The 17,675-nt window shown below is 45.6% G+C and overlaps 1 protein-coding gene across 1 annotated transcript in view; it reads right to left on the bottom strand.

Moving 5' to 3' along the window:
* Copz1 (COPI coat complex subunit zeta 1) overlaps positions 1 to 2,639 on the bottom strand; it is a 22,419-nt gene extending 19,780 nt beyond the window's left edge. The window contains exon 1 of the mRNA XM_010609380.3: positions 2,545 to 2,639. Within this exon, the coding sequence (XP_010607682.1) occupies positions 2,545 to 2,562 (18 nt within the window). The 5' untranslated portion in view covers positions 2,563 to 2,639. The remainder of the gene's footprint in view (positions 1 to 2,544) is intronic.
* Between the last annotated feature and the right edge of the window lie 15,036 nt (positions 2,640 to 17,675).

The following is a 17,675-nucleotide window of genomic DNA, read 5'->3' as shown; positions in this document are numbered from 1 at the left end:
TATACACACACACACACACACACACACACATATATACATACACACACACACACACACACACACACACACACATAAAATTTTGTTGTTGTTACCAGGGATCGAACTCAGGAACTTGTGCTTTCAAGGCAGGCTGCTGCACCACTAAATCCTGGCTGAATATACAATTTTAAAAACTCATTTTCTTACTTCAAAGGGTAGCACAGGCTAAAGCCGCAGAGAGCTGATCCATTACACACAATGAATACCCTCAGGACAGCAGGGTTTCATGCTCTCACAGATGTCCAACTGAGAAAGGTGAAGTGATGGGAAAGATACATGTACACGCATTTTTTTTTTTTTGGTACTGGGGATCAAACTCGGGAACTTGCACTTGTGAAGCAGGTGGCAGAACCACTGAGCTAAATCCCCCGCCTAAGGTACATGCATTCTTAATTGGGGGCTCTAAATGAAATTAAAGAGAGAGAGAAAAAAAAAAAACTGTTGGCCAGGCACGGTAGCATACCCGTTATCACAGCACTCTGGAAAGCTGAGGCAGGAATAGCTCAAGTTCAAGTTCAGCCTAGGCAACTCAGTGATTTAGAAAGACTCTGTCTCAAAATAAAAAGTGAAAATAAGGCCAGGCATGGTGGTACACACCTGTAATTGCAGCACTCAGGAGGCTGAGGCAGGAGGACTGGTGGGATTTTGAGGCCAGCTTGGGCTACATAGTGAGTTTGAGGCCAGCCTGAACTATATAGTCAGACTCTGTCTCAAAAACAAAACTCAGAAAATATACTCATAGTATGGTACACAAACCTGTAATTCCAGCTACTTAGAAGGCTGAAGATTCAGGCCAGCCTGGGCAATTTAAACCCTATCTCAAAATAAAAAAAGGTCTGGAGATATAGCTCAACGGTAGAATCCCTGAGTTCAATCCTCAGCACTAGGGGGAGAAAAAAAACCCAAAAGACAAAACGTGTAAATTGCTTGGTATAGGAAATATTTACAACTACTCAGATTTTAAGCTTTTTACTTACAGTTGATCAACCCATATGATGAGAAGGAATTTTCTGAATTTTTGTTTTTGTTTATTTGAGGCAGGGCTCACTATGTAGTCCAGTCTGGCCTTGAACTCCTGGAGATCTTTCTGCCTCAGCCTCCGGAGTGCTGGGATCACAGGTGTGCGTCACCAACGTCCCACTTTCTTGGATATTTTCAAAGAAGGAAATTAAAACCTAGTCTTCCCTTTTACCAATGAGGATCTGAATGTGTACTTGTATGAAATCTGAAGGACAATAAAAGACAAGAAAGCGTCTGTAGAAAGAGGCAAAGAGCCAGGAGTGGTTGTTTATGCCTGTAATCCTAGCACTCTGTGAGGCTGATATCAAGAGGATTGCAAGTTACAGCCCAGCCAGGCCAACCTAGCAAAACTGTCTCAAAGGGTTGGGGATATAGCTCAGTGCAAAGGCCCTGGGTTCAATCTGTACCACCACCAAAAAAAAAAGGCCTAGGGTTTAAGGTAAGAAAGGAGGCTGTAAGTTAATTTCTCCATTTACAGACAGACAGACAGACAGACACACACACACACACACACACTCTGCCTTCCAAACAGCTAAACAGAGCACTTTTGAAAGAAATACTCTGGTCCAGTTCTAAAGAAGTAATGCTGGGCATGGTGGCACATGCCTATAATCTCAGCACTTGGGAGAATATTCCTGCAAATTCAAGGCCAATCTGGGCTACATAGCAAGTTCAAATCCAGCCTAAACTACACAGAGAGACCCTGCTGCCTTCCTCCTGGAGCACAAGGATCCATCCGTTTGATCCCCGGTTCCAAAAAAAAAGGAGGTAATAAGTACTTCTATATGAACAAGCAAAAGAGGACATCTAACTAGAGAGGGGGAAATAGACATCATTGATCCTACTGTAAGAATTCTGAGAAGTCTGAGAAGAGAATAAGGAGTCTGGAAAATATTTCACAATTCATAATAATTCTATCAGGTATTCCAGAACTTTGATGGAATGCTCATCCTTTATGACAGACCTATACGATAGAAATGTCCAGGAAACCAGGAGAGAAAAGAGTTTTTTGAAGGAGACTGACAGGGAATAATCAATGAAAAACCAAATTCAGAAACCAAAGGAAGAAATCTGTGATGACAAATATCTGTATTCTGGTTTTCTGTTTTTTGTTTTTTTTTTTCTCTCTCTCTCTCTCCACGATTTGAAGCGAATATGGATTTTGGATAAACCTAAATCAGTATACCATCCCTAATGCTAAGAACTGGGGGGACCCCGAAGAAGCCTGATCCCATGCACTTAGGCCCCTAAGGACGGCATATGACCCCCTCAACTCTACAGACTGCCGCTGTCCGGCAGCGCTTCCGGCTCTAAACCACGGCTTTGGGTCCCGCACTAGGCCACACACTGATTCTACTGCACCGTAGAATCTTCGGTCCCCGAGGATTACCCGTAACTCCCCTTTCTCCCCCTCCCAATCGTCTGAACTCTGACTCCCAGTCCCTCTGTGCACCCCAGCAGCTCGGCTACCCCTCCAGCTCCTACCAAAATCACCGCCTCCATCTTGCCCCGCAGCTGGTGCCGACGTGGATCCGTAAAAGCAACGCCACCACTGATTGGTCCTGAATCCTCACTAAGCCCCGCCCAATATAAGGGTCATTGGATGATGACAAGTCAGCCATTGCTGTGCTGACCAATTAGTGTACTATCTTGCGTAGCGGAAGAAAGGTGTCCACCCAGATGGCACAGGCATTTGATTGTCAGTTTATACACTCAATAAAGTGCTAAAACATCACGACTGAATGGGACCGGAGGGTCAGTGGGGCGGGGCTGTTTCCATGGGGAACAGAGGAAGCGCTGGTTAATTTTCAATTGGTAGAGCGAAAAGCACGTGACATCAATGAACTGATTTAGTGGCTTTAATCCGCACTCCCTTTAGGGGGCGCTATGCCTCCTTAGCCTTTAACGGGTTTTTCTGGACAAAATCCTACATAATCCCTATTCCCAGCGCCCCCGCTAGGTCCTCCCACCTTCAGGGCTGCTGTGGCAGACGTCTAAACTCTGCTGTCAGACTAGCTCAGGTCACTGCAGCATTCTGACAGAAAGTGCACGACCGTGGAGTTAGAGCCAAGAGAGGCCCAGCGCGTTAATTAAATAAGCTGAGACTCCCGGCAGTTGGTGGTCAAGTTAACGAGCTCCCCGTATTGTATTTCTAGGCTTTGCTGAGCTCAGGGATGGGTAGGAAACCAGTGAATTTCTTTGTTTGTGATACGGTCTCACTTTGTAGTCCAGGGTGGCCTCGAACTTGCTCTATCCTCCTGTCTCAGCCTCCCAAGGGCTGGGATTACAGGTGTGCACTACCATGCCCGACGCCAGTGAGTTTCTGACGGTATTTTTTCTTCGGCTCATCATGAAACAGGATGTTAGAGCTTTGAAGACCAGAGAAGAGAGAATATGAAGGGAAACGGCTAAAGAGACTAGAATAGGTGTGTTCTGCCGGTATAGGGAGTAGTAGAATCTGTGGTTTTCCTGCAAGGTCTAGATGTTGCAAAATGAAAAAACAAAACATAAAAAATAAAAAAGAGAGAAGTTTACTGAATGCTGGGATTTCACAATAGGGAGGAGTTTTTAAAAAATGAAGTTTGGCTTTCCTCTCCACATGGAGTTCTCTGGCACTGTATAGAATTAATAGAGGGGCTGCGCATGCTGGCAACCCAACTACAGGGGTGGGGGTGAGGAACAGTTCAGAGTCCAACAATCGGTAAGGGCAAGATCTCCATGTGTTAAAAAACAAACAACAAAGCCGGTCATGGAGGTGCACACCCGCAATCTCAGCACATAGGACGCGGAAGCAGAAGAATCACAGCGAGTTCAAGGCCAGTCTGGACTACAAGACGAGACCCTGTCTCTAAATAAAACAAAATTTACAAAATGGTTATGTAGATGGTTATTGCACACATTTTGTAGAAACTGGAGCAGTAGCTGGGCGTGGTGGCACATGCCTGTAATCCCAGCACTTGGAAGGCTGAGGCAGAGAGATCACTGTGAATTCGAGGCCAGGTGAACTACATAGTATGATCCTGTCTAAAAAAACAAAAAACACCACCAACAAAAAACAAATCCGGAGCAGTTAAATAATTTACTTAAAACCATATGGCTATCAACTGGTGACAGGACATGTGAGCACAGGGGATCTGGTTCCAACCCCATGTCATTGCCCACCATTCTGTGATTTGAAGTACAGTCTCTTGCATGCCAGCCTCGCCTGAAGAATCCTACGCCAATAGAGCAGAGCTACGTGTTCGCTCGGACTCCCCGCAGGAGAAATGGGATGTGATTGGTATGCAAGGTAATTGACTCCTCCTTCTCTGTGGAGTAACTGACAATTTTTGGAAGAAAGGGTCTCGATATGTAGTTCAAGCTGGACTTGAACTCACTTGTATAGCCCAGGCTGGCTTTGAACTCAAGGCGATCCTCCTGCCTCTGGTCTCCCAAGTGCTGAGATTACAGGCATGTGCCACCACACCCAGTTTAATTTTTTTTTTTTTTTTTGAGACAGGGTCTCACTATGTAGTTGAGACCAACCTGGAACTCACTATGTATCCCAGGCTGGTCTCGAACTCACAGGGATCCTCCAGCCTCAGTTTCCCAAGCGCTGGGATTATAGGTGTATGCTGCCATGCCCATCCACAATTTTTTTCATTTTGTTTTGTTTTTCTGGTACCAGGACTGGAACTCAAGACCTTGCTCTTGCAAGGCAGGTGTGGTCCCACTGAGCTAAATCCCTGGTCCTTATAAATTAAAAAATCAAACAAAACAAAAAGCAGCTAGGGTTGTAGTTCAGCTCTGGAACACTTGCCTAGCATGCACAAGGACTTAGACTCAATCCCTGGTACAAGAAGGAAAGAAGGAAAGAAAGAAAGAAAGAAAGAAAGAAAGAAAGAAAGAAAAAGAAAGAAATGAAAGAAAGAAAGAAAGAAAGAAAGAAAGAAAGAAAGAAAGAAAGAAAGAAAGAAAGGAAGGAAGGAAGGAAGGAAGGAAGGAAGGAAGGAAGGAAGGAAGGAAGGAAGGAAGGAAAGAAAGAAAGAAAGAAAGAAAGAAAGAAAGAAAGAAAGAAAGAAAGAAAAAGAGAAAGAAAGAAAGACCATTACCAAAATGGAGATCCATAAAGCAGTCACTCCTTGCTTCCCCATCAACCCAGCTCAGGCAGTTACCAATGTGTTTTCTCTCTCTGTGACCATTTCAAAAAATGGAAGCATACAATATGTGATCTTTTGTGTCTGGCTTCTTCTTTTTTTGGTTTTCTTGAGACAAGATTTTACTATGTAGTTCAGGCTGTCCTGGAACTCAACAGCGATCCTCCTGCCTCAGCTTCCTGAGTGCTGAAATTGCAGATGCACATAACCATGCCCACTATGTCTTTGTGTTTTTAAACACCATCCAGTGGATATGAAGTGGTATCTCATTGTGGTTTTGATTTGCATTTCCCAAATGACTAATGATTTTGCCATCTTTTCATGTGCTTGTTCATTTGCATACCTTCCTGGGAAAAATGTCTATTTAAGTCTTTGGCCCATTTTTAGGTTAGGTTGTTTTTAGTTTTTTATTTTTGGTTGGTTGGTTTTTTTTGGTACTGGGGACCGAACTTGGGCTCTTGTGTTTGCAAGGCAGGCGGTGAAACCACTGAGCTAAAGCCCCGGCCCTCTTTAGTTGTTTTTTTAATGTATTCTGGGTCTAGTCCCTTATTAGATACACGAGTTTCAAATATTTTCTCCTCTTCTGTAGGCTGTATGGGAGCAATTTTAAGACAATTAACTTGAGAGCTGTGTGTGAAGAAAAATGAAAGACAGAAAGACAGAAAGATCACCAAGGCTGGCATGGAAGTTCTTTCCTTTTTTTTTTCAGACAGGATCTAAATTGGCCTGGTGAAAACTTGAACTCATGATCCTCCTGCTTCCGCTTCCTTCAGTTCTAGGATTCCAGGTACGTACCACCATGCACAGCTGCCACTGCAGTTCTTTAGTGTAGAGGGAACACAAACAAGAGTTAGAAAATGCCCCCTAAAGCCGGATGGAGTGGAGCACGCCTGTAATCCCAGCACTTGGGAGGCTGAGGCAGGAAGATCGCTGAGAATTTGAGGCCAGGATGGGCTACATAGTGAGTATAAGTCCAGCCTGAACCACGGTAGACCCTGTCTCAAAAAACAAAAACAAAAACACCTCAAAACACACAAACAAAAAAGAACATGCCCCAAAAGATGTAGCTCGGTTTGAAGGCCCTGAGTTCCACTCCCAGTACTTAGGAGGGGGATGCAGAAAGGAAAGGAAGATGCACCAAAAATATTGTGCACCACAGGTAAAGTCAATGTGTAATGGATTAGGTCAGCCATTTTGGAAGCAACGAATAATCTGATGTGGTTTGAGGAAAGCACAATTCTATCAACATACCTAAAGCTGTAGCAAGCTAATCACTTAAAGTGAAGTGGCCAGAGCACTTTACACAATCAAACTCTAACCCAATCAATTATAATAGCATGGCTGAAGGGGATATAAACAGATCAATTATATTAACTTGGCTAGAGCTGAAACCCAATCAACTGAATTGTACCTTGTCTTCATAGAAAGGGGAAGGGGAGGTAGTGTGTAAAAATCCTTCCCCCATTGGGCTGCGGATTTAGCTCAGTGGTGCTAGCACCTGCCTTGCAAGCACAAGGGCCTGAATTCGAATCCTGGTACCAAAAAAACCCAAAACAAAGAGCCCTTCCTGAACATACCCCTCAAAATTTGTTGATATTTCTTCAGTGGTTTTTTTTTGTTTTGTTTTGTTTTTTTGGTACCGGGGATTGAACTCAGGTCCTTGCACTTTCAAGGCAGGTGCTGGAACCACTGAGCTAAATCCCCAGCCCTTCTTCAGTGATATTTAGGGAAGATTTGACCAACATGAATGAATGTCTTCTATCTTTATAATGGAGATGGATGCAGTTCTATTAGTCATGAAAATTATCCAACTAATTCTTTGTTTGTTTTGTTTTGTTTTTTTGAGACAAGGTCTCGCTGTGTAATTTAGGCTGGCCTGGAACTCATGGTGATCCTTCTGCCTCAGCCTCTTGGGTGTGGAGATCACAGGCATGTGCTACCACGCTTGACACCAACTGACTTTATTCGTTCACTGAGCTTCATATTTGCCTTCCAAAATAGTCAACTGTTTTGATCAGTCAACAGAGTTGTCTAGGTCAGTCTATAACCATGTAAGTTTGATTAACATAAGTCACTTTTTCCAAGAGAAATTAATTGACCAAAATTGAACCTCTGGACACTCAAACTAAGGCCTCAATTAAATTAGAAAACTAAAACAGCAGCCGGCCGCAGTGGTGCACACCTGTAATCCCAGCACTCAGGAGGCTGAGGCAGGAGGATTGCCTCGAGTTCAAGGTCAGCCTACACTGTGAATTCAAGGTTGGCCTGTGCTACATAACAAGACTCTGTCTAAAAAGTAAATAAATAAATAAGCAAACAAATTAGCAATTTTCTAACTCTTGTCACTGAATTAAGTGGCATTATGTACCTGTACAAACTCCCCATAATGAGTGTAATCAGTATGTGCTGCAAACATGGACCTAATAAAATTAAAAACAACAAGAAGGGCTAGGGATTTAGCTCAGTGGCACTGCACCTGCCTTGCAAGCACAAGGTCTTGAGTTTGATCCCCGGTGCCAACAAAAAGCAAAAAACAACTCCTGTCACTAATGTCAACCTAGGAGTGGGCTGGGTATTTAGCTCAGTGGTTTTGCTGCCTGCCTTGCAAGCACAAGGGCCAGAGTCCGAGCCCCAGTACAAAAAAAAAAAAGCCTAAGAGTGAAAGGAGTCTTATTTTGTGTGCCCAGAGAGACAATGAGAGGAGTAAGGGGGAGGTTTTTTGTTTGTTTTGTTTTTGCAGTACTGGGGATTGAACTCAGGGCCTTGTGCATGCTAGACAAGTACTGAGCTACATTCACAGCCTTAGAAGAATTTTTTGTTTTTTAAATTTTCCATTCTAGAATGGAGTTGGAGTCTGAGACAAGTAACTCAAATTGCCTAGGATTGCACAGCTCACCTGGATTAGGCACTGCACACTCTTAACTCCAGCCCTAGAAGCCAGGCATGGTAGCAAATGCCTATAATCCCAGCATTTAGGTGGCTGAGGCAGGAGAACTTCCATGAGTTCCAGGCCAGCCTGAGCTACATAGCAAGACTTTGTCTCAAAAAACAAACTGCACCGGGTGTGGTGGTGCATGCCTGTAATCCCAGCACTCAGGAGGCTGAGGCAGGAGGATCGCTGTGAGCCTGAGACCAGCCTGGACTACATAGTGAGTTCTAGGTCAGTCTCAACTACATAGTGAGACCCTGTCTCAGAAAAGAAAAAAATAAAACAAAAAGAAAATTTGGGAAGGGTCCAGAGCGCTGGGCAAATGAGATGACCTTTTATCCAAGGTCTCAATATGCTGTGCATGAGACTTGGAGAACTAAAGGCCCCAGGTACTCCATCATTAGGAGAACTGTAAGGCTCTCTCTCCTTGATCATCTCTCCAAGATCATCACTAGCAAGACCGGGAGCCCCTCTGTCCCAGGGTGGGTCAGGCCACCCTGCCCAAAGTACTGAGAACTTTTTTGAGAGTGACAAAGGCGCAGTGCTGGAGACTGAGTCCAGGACCCAGCATGTGCTGTTCAGGCTCTGACTCTAGGCACTGCTCCCACCCCTGAGAATTCAACAGCAGCCAGACTCCTCCCAGGGGGTGGGCCTTGAGCCCTGGCCACTGTTATGTACCCTGCTATCCCAGGACACTGGAAATTTCCTGTCCACCCAAACCTCTGTTACAATACTGGGACTCTCACACACTGTAATTGATCAGACCCCTATGCACCCCAGCTGCTTGGAATGATGAACTCCAGTTTCTCCCTAGAAAAATCAGGCTCTTTTCTCTTCAAGACTAGCTGAAAGATGATCTTCTATCAGGGGCTTCTCTGAGGCAGTCAGTTTCTCCTTTTTCTTTGTTCTCAGATAATTTATGGGTTTGCAAGTCATTGACATATCCAGTTGGCTTTTTAATTTCTTTGTGGGGGGAGGGTACAGGGTCTTACTATGTAGCCCACGCTAGCCTCAAACTCACAGCACTGCCCCTGCCTCAGCCTTCCAAATGTTGGGATCACGGGCCTGTGCCACCATGCATAGCTTCCAGTTTTTTGCATTTTTTTGTTTGTTTGTTGTAACACATATCTGTTACATTAGACTGTGATTGCCCAAAGGCAATCTATGTTTTTTTGGGGGAGAACAGAAGCCGAACCAGAACCTTCACACTGAGCTATACTTCCAGCCTTTTTTTGTTTTTTACTTTGAGGTAAAGTCTCACTAAAATGCCCCAGTTAAACTCAAATTTGGCAATTTGATGATCTTCCTGCCTCAGCCTCCCAAAGCGCTGTGCACCACTGGGCCTAAGTTATGTCAGTATCTTCTAAATGTAGCAATTTAGTAATACTCTATAAATATCTGTTGAGTGAATGACTATATACATTATACTGAGGACTAGATAATCGTGGGGTATATACAAAAAACCCTCCGGGTGTGATGGTGCACATCTGTACTCCCAGCCCCCAGGAGGACAGCCATGAGTCTGAGGCCAGCCTAGGCTACATAGCAACACCCTGTCTCAGAAAAACCAGGAAAATCAACCAAACAACAAAACACATAAACTATAATCCTCCCCAGTAAGTTTATCTATTAGTTAACAAAAATTTGATAATAATTTAATATTTATTTTAAATTTTAATAATATTAACCAAAGCCCAGATCTTTTTTATACACAGTATGTGTCATTTAATATCCCAAGTATTAATCACTGAATTTAACACATGTACCTTTTTTTTTTGGCATTGGGGCTCGAACTTGGGACCTTGTGCTTACCAGGCAGGCGGTGGCACCACTGAGCTAAATAAATCCCTGGCCCCAATGTACCCATTTTTTAATTCATTTATTTATTAATTTATTTATTTTTGTTTTTGTTTTTGTTTCGAGACAGGGTCTCACTATGTACTTGAAATTGACCTGGAACTCACTATGTAGCCCAGGCTGGTCTGGAGCTCACAGTGATCCTCCTGCCTCAGCCTCCCAAGTGCTAGGATTACAAGTGTGAGCCACCATGCCCAGCTAATTCATTTATTTTTGACAGTGACATGTAAACTAAGTATAGTTAAGAGCTGGGCGTGGTGGCGGTGCACACCTGTAATCCCAGCACTCAGTCTGAGGTAGGAGGATCACCACGAGTTTGAGGCCAGCCTGGGCAACATAACAAGATCCTGTCTCAAAAACAAAAGATAACTGGGATTTAGCTCAGTGGCATTGCACCTGCCTGGCAAGTGCAAGGTCCTGAGTTTGATCTCTAGTACCAAATTAATTAACTAATTAATTAAAATTTAAAAAGATAAGTATTGTTATTATCTCCAAATTACAGGTAGGTAAATTAAGTGCAGAGATATTAAAGAATTTGCCAAAGATCTCAAAGTAAATCTCAAAGCCATGGTTTGAGTACAGGCATCTTTTCACTGTTTTCTTGTTATTTTTTAAATTTATTTATTTATTTATTGGGTACCAGAGATCGAACTCGGGACTGCACTTTCAAGACAGGCGTGGTGCCACTTTGCTAAATCCCCAGCCCCTGTTTTCTGTTTTTTGAGCCAACACCTCATTTTGTAGTTCAAACTGGCCTTGAATTCATTATGAAGCCCAGGGTGGTCTCGAACCCATAGTGATCCTCCTGCCTCAGCCTCGGAGTGTTGGGATCACAGGTGTGTGCCACCACACCCACGTATCTTATTTTTGTTTTTGTTATAATACTGGGGAGCAAACTCAGGGACACTCTATTGCTATTATTCCAAGCCCTTTTTAAATTTTGAGACAGAGTCTTACTAAATTGCCCAAGCTGGGCTTGAACTTGCAATTCTGCTGTGTCAGCAGAGTCCTGGAATTTTTGTAACAAGGTTTTTACTCTGAAATTTATGCTTTTACTATTACAGTATGGTGCCTGGGACAAGTTTTGTATAATATAGTTTATTTATTTATTTTTGGTTTTTTTGAAACAGGGTCTCACTATATAGTTGAGACTGACCTGGAACTCACTCCGTAGCCCAGGCTGGTCTTGAACTCACAGCGATCCTCCTGCCTGAGCCTCCCGAGTGCTGGGATTACAGGCATGAGCCACCATACCTGGCTGTATAATATAGTTTATATTATGGTTGTTTTAGGCTGATTCAGTAAAACACAAAATAATGGTTCAATTAGAAAATATTTAGCTCAGCATGGTGGTGCACACCTGTAATCCCAGCACTTGGGAAACTGAAGCAGGAGGATCAACTCAAGTTCAAGGACAGCCTGGGCTACACAGCAAGACCCTATTTAAAAAAAAAAAAAATTCCAATACCAAAAAAGAAAAGAAAAGAAAATGTTTAAATGAGGTTAACCACAAACAGAGTTAAAGAAGAGGAAGATGTACACAAGCTGAAGTAGCCAGAAGTGTTGTGTCACTAGGTCCTGACTGAAGTGAGCCTTGGAGAAGAGCACAGAAGGGAAGCAGCACCGATGTGCTTTCTGAAACGCACGCTGTGGTGTGCACATTGCCTCACCTCATGCCACACATCCTGTGACGGCTGACTCAGAAAGGTTCAACAATTGGCCCAAGTTCCCACTGCTAAGTGTCGAGCTGAGACTGAAACCCACAGGTCTCTTCTGCTCAGACTGGTGGAAGGGCAGAAAGGGTATTCTGGGTAGAGGGGAACAAAGGGGACCAAGGAGGGAGACTGGACAGAACAAGACGCTGCGCACAGGGGGAAACAGCAGGTGTCGGGCCTTCCGAACTCCTCCCCGTAGGACTTCCTAGGCGGCCCTGCCCACTGCAGAGGATTGCAACAGTGGGGTGTGGAAGGGGTTTTGGGGTTCCTGGAAGGTGACTGAAGCCCATTAGCCTGGCACTGTGCCCGCAGTGTGGCCAGCCCTAGCCCTGCCCAACAGTGCTGGGATGAAGAGCTGTGGCCTGAGGGCCAGTTCCTGGAAGTCCAGCCACCTACACGGCGCAGTCTCCTCCCCACTCCCTTCCGCATCAGGCTGCCTGCTGTTTCAACCCTGTCTCTAGCATTTCTCCACCAGTCTGACCTCCAGGTAGAGTGTTCTCAGTGCCTCAAACCCAGAGAACTCTCACCTCCAGGGATATTCACCCTTTTTTTGTTTTGTTTTGTTTTTTTGAGACATGGTTTTACTCTGTAATGCAGGCTGGTATTGAACTCAGTATGTAGTCCAGGCTGGCCTTGAACTCATGGCAATCCTCCTGCCTCAGCCTTCTGAGTGCTAGGATTATAGCCATTTGCCACCACACCTGGCCCATTCATCTCCTAATAGTATCAGATTAACATTTTATTTTATTTTGCAGCCTTGGTGATTGAAACCAGACCTCAAGAACACTGGGCAAGTTCTCTACTTTTTTTTTTTTTTTTTTTGAGACAGGGTCTCACTATGTAGTTGAGACTGACCTGGAGCTCATGTAGCCCAGGCTGGTCTCAAACTAACAGCGATCCTGCCTCAGCCTCCTGAGTGCTGGGATTACAGGCATGCACCACCACACCAGGCTCTACCTTTGAACTAAATCCCCAGCCCCATATTTTCTCCATTTTTTTAAATTGTTGTTGTTGTTTTGAGACAGGGTCTCACTATGTAGTTGAGACTGACCTGGAAGTGAACTCACTGTGTAGCCCAGGCTGGTCTCGAACTCACAGCAATCCTCCTGCCTCAGCCTCCCAAGTGCTGGGATTACAGGCATGCGCCACCATGCCTGGCTCATAGCAGTACATACTTATAATCCTAGCACTCAGGAGGCTCAGGGCGAACACCAGGAATTAAGGCCAGCTCGGATTACATAGGGACACCCTGTCTCAAAAAACCAGGAAAGAAGGAAGACTTTTTTTTTTTTTTTTTGGAGACAAGGTCTCTCTATGTAGTTCAAGCTGGCCTTGAACCTAATATGTGCCCAGGCTGGCCTCATACTCATGGTGATCCTCCTGCCTCAGCCTCTCAAGTGTGCCATACTCAGCTCTTAAAGACTTTTTTAAAAAATCCTATTGTGGGGGCTAGAGGAAGAAGGGGATTTAAAAAAGAATTAAGATCTACATCAGGTACATGTACCAATGCCCCACCAATGAATGTAATCATTATGTACTACAAAGGTACTGATAAAAAATAATAAAAATAGATGACATGCACTGTGCCCCAGCCCTCCCCCCAAAAAAATCCTGTCCTGCTGGTCATGGTGGCACAAGTCTGTAATCCCAGCACTCTGGAGGCTGAGGCAGGAAGATTGCTGTGAGTTCGAGGAGCCTCGACTCCATAGTGAGTTCAAGGCCAGCTTGAAGTACAGAACAAGACCCTGTGTCAAAAACAACAACAACAACAAAAAAATCATCCAGCCATTCTGGGTACATGAAAATTATGCTGGCAAACTGATTCACCATTTACTAGTTTGTGCAAAATTATAAAGGTGGAAGCAGAAACAGTAGCACACTGTGCTTGGCTTTACGAATGGCTTTCTCACCATGACATTAAGTGGACAGCAGACATAGGGGATTGTAAATGCATCTCCTGCAAATTTATAAGAAATACGCTCGGTTAACATTCTAAAGTATTAAAAGTACAAAAGAAACACTAAGCGAGCATTTATAGCAATACTAGGATGTCTACAATAATTGTTTTGACTGTTGCCTTTTGCTCATTAGCACAAATTTTCTGCTTTGTAATTATTGTATTGCTTGGTATTTCATGTTTTTTACATTCGTGACTTCAGAGCTAAGTACTTGTACACCAAGTGTTGCAATCACCTCTCTCTTATTGTACATGCAATGTAATAACATACAATTTTGGTGCTTAACAGTATTCCTTTCTTTTTTCTTTAATAATATAGGATATTTATTTGCATAAATAAACAAACAGAATAAAATACATTTAAAAGCCCTATCCTTACCCAAGCTGGAGCACAAGGACAAATGAGTGGTTGGCTCAGGAGACTGGGCTTTGCCCTGCGGGCCCCGGCTCCTTCCACTCCGCCTTGCTTTAGGAAGCGGCCTGGCTATTCCCTGGTCCAGACCTCCTCCAGCACCTCCCCCATCTGGGCAACTGCCTGGCTCTGCTGCCCAGGATAACGCCCAGCCCTCCCTCACCCCCTGTGGCTGCCTCCCTTTCCGTCTGTTGAGAGAGGAAGCCAGGGGGTGGCGGGTGCAACCCTGTGGGGCACTGATAAAGGGCCAGCGCTATCCCCGCCCTCTGGGGCCACTGCGGTCACACCAGTAGGCAACAGGCGAGGCCGCCAGCTCCCTCTGGGACCCGTGGCCCTCCCCTGGTTCCACCTCTACCCACCCCGCCCTTGTCATCTCCGGAAGCTGGTTGCATAACCCACTGGGGTGTTTGGCAACATTGCTGTGGCTTGACCTGGTGCTGCTGGTGGTGTGCACACAAGTTGTGGGGGTGCGGGTGGGGGTGGCTTGGCCAGGAGTGACAAGGGAGACTTCAGGGAGTGGGAGGGCAGCACAGGTCGAGAGTGAGCAGAGAGTAAAGCTTCATGGCCACATTTTTCTGTTTCTTTCTGCCTTGGCTACCTTTGTTGAAGTGGGAGAATTTGTGGGATAAGAAAACCATAGGTGTCACTGGTTTGCCAAGCCACAGGCACTACTCAGCCCACTCAGGGTGCAACTCAGCTAATGCTCCAAATGCTGTAGATCAAGCGAAGGAGACTAGGTAGGAGGGGATCAACTCTGGGCTTTGGGGGACTGAGGGCTGGAAGGAGTGTTTGGTAGACAAGACACATGCTGGGAACCAGCAAAGACCTCTTCCTACAGGAGGCGTGTGAGGCGAGGGGGAGACACCTCAGCTAGCCAGTTGTCTACATGAAGGCTGTCTGCTCACTTAGCTCACCCTGTATGACCATATCTGTCCCCACATATAGGTACTAAGGGACTCCGAGCACTATGAATCCCATTGCTTACCAGACAGAATACATTTTCCCTTTTGATTTTCAAGACATTTTACAGTTCTACCCCAGTTAATTTTCTAGGCTTAGCCAGGTGTGGTGGCCAATACCTGTAATCCCAGCCCTCTGGGAAGCTGAGGCAGGAGGATCACAAATTCAGGCCCACCCTAGGCAATTCGGCAATTTAGTGAGACACTGTCTCAACATAAATGAAAAGGGCTAGTGATGTACTCAGTGTGAAGGTCGTGGGTTCAATCCCTCATACTGAGCAAACCAGGCTTATATTTTTTTTCTTTTTTTCTTTCGTGTGCTGAGGATGGAATGGAGGGCTGCACACACACTAGGCAAATGCTCTCCTCCTAAGCTATGTACAGCCCAGCCCCTAATGCTTTTCTTCTACTTCTAATCACCCCATTCCAACCTCTATTAAACCCACCGTTTGCTCAAAATACTCTTCCCCTTCTCTTTTGCCATAGCCCAACTCAACTGTCACCTTCTCTGTGATCACTTCTCTGAATTTCACCAGGTAGAATTTATTTCCTCTTCTGCTCCACAGCACTTCACGTAGACCTTAGGGTAATTCCCAGGCTACCCAGTGGGTGAGGACATGAACCATGCCTTATTCACCTTCGCATTTCTGGACTGTAAGACATAGTAGACACTCAGTGACTTTTTGGATGAATGAATGAGAAGGCTTGTGTTATCTATAGTTGTATCTGCCACACCATACAGCATCCTGAACTGGTGTTCTCATTCAATAAATGTTTGTGAATTATCTGTAACCTGACATCATTATATAATCAGCCACAAGTGTGACTCACCACTGTTCAACCCCTCTGAGGGGCCCAAATGAGTATGCAAGTGAGAGAACTGTATCTGAAGGTTCATGTGTGTGACACAGATTCACGACCAGGTCTTAAGAGACTCTGAGCCTACATGTAACACACAGTGAAGTCGTTGGATCACTTTCTGTCCTACATAAATCATGAATGTACAATCCTGATCTCCTGGGATAGAGTTGGAATTCCAAGCATTTACCCATGAGTTTGGCATGGGCATTGATTAATCCCAGCACAAGTAAGCCTACAGAGGAGTCTCCTTGTGATATCAAAACAGCCTTTTCATGGGCCTGGTCGTATTGTAGGATTTGGGGGGTTGCAGGGGAGAAGTGGGGGTAGCCAAGGTAGTGGTGATGTGATGAAGAAACACCTGGAGGGCTCACGGCCACTGCTGTTTATCAACCAGGACAGAATATTTTAACTATGAACATAATCGCATCAGAACACACTGGCTAAAGGCCAGCCCTACCCTGGGGTGGCACCTATTTCCCCAGGTTTTTTTTTTTTTTTTTTTTTTTGCTTTTTGAGACAGAGTCTAGCTATGTAGTTCAAGCTGGCCATGAGCTCACTATGTGGTCCAGGCTGGCCTTAAACTCATGATGATACGAGTGCTGGGATTAGAGGTGCCACCATGACTGGCTTCTCCAGTCTCTAGATGCTTCCAATGTAACATGAACCTCATGAGAAGAAAAGTAGAAAGGTTGAAGGTAGACATGTGAAGGACTTTTTAAAGAGATGATTGTGAAGGACATTTTTTTTTTAGTGCTGAAAGCTACTAAAAACTGGGAGGAAGGAAAGAAAGAAGATGCTTTCCTCATAGCCTCTAGAGTGATCTTTGGTCTGAGTTTGGGTCCTCTCACTCTGAGGAAAACTGATGAGTGAGATGCTTCTGGGTAAGCACTAGCCTGATACAGAGTGCTGTGGACAGCTAACCCGAGTTCCACACATGCGTCTGGCTTGTCCAGGGTACACGACTGCCACGTGGCTGGGCTGCTTTGACTAGAAGAAAGGAGGACACCCAGCGTTCCTTTTAAGGGAGGTGAATAATCTCCCTCCTGGGCACCCACTCACCCAATTCCTCTCACACACGAACAACGGGGGGGGGGGGAACACCTGGCCAAGAAAGAAACCTTTGTCTTAAAACATCAGAAGTTGAGGGGGAGGGGACAGGGCTACAGGTGAAAGGACGCGTCAAAGCAGTGCAGCTCCTCCTCCCCAAAACAGCTCCTTCAGCCTGTTCCCAGGACCAGGCGCGTCCTGGATGCGCACCTGCCTGGACACCTGGGAAGCCACACACCAGGTCCTTAACTTCCTGTCTGCCACCCTGCTAATGACTCAGTTTCCCTGTCTCTAAGAGAGCCACAGGAGCGGGGAAGGAGGCTACAAGTTGTATAAAGTCTAGAGGTCACTCTGGAGGGGACCATTGGGTTGGAATTCATCCTGTGCACGGGAGACTCGCAGAGCCGGCTGGACTCCGGGCTGAGAGCGCTGGGAGCGGCCTGGAGCCCTGTGTGCCCCGGCTGGCCTGGAGTGAGGCGGGGGCGGGGTGCGGGCAGAAACCACACCGGGCTCAAGTTTCCTCTCTTGGCCAGAAGGGGCAGGAGGAGGAGGGCCACAGGGAAAGGGGAGGGTAGCAGGAAGAACTGAGAACTGAGGCCGAGGGCTCAGAGCGACAGCCGGTGCGCCTGCTTGGAGCTCCTGCGCTCAGCTGGAGCGGAGCGGCCAGGCTCGGCTCCCAGCGATGGTCCGGGGGCGGGGCTCGGCCCGCGCGGCTTCTCAGAGGTAGCAGGATCTCCGGCCCG

The sequence above is a fragment of the Fukomys damarensis genome, unplaced genomic scaffold (genome assembly GCF_012274545.1).
Source record: "Fukomys damarensis isolate Sample0158 unplaced genomic scaffold, DMR_v1.0_HiC HiC_scaffold_15, whole genome shotgun sequence".
Lineage (NCBI taxonomy): Eukaryota > Metazoa > Chordata > Mammalia > Rodentia > Bathyergidae > Fukomys > Fukomys damarensis.
This window is presented reverse-complemented; position numbering and strand designations above follow the sequence as displayed.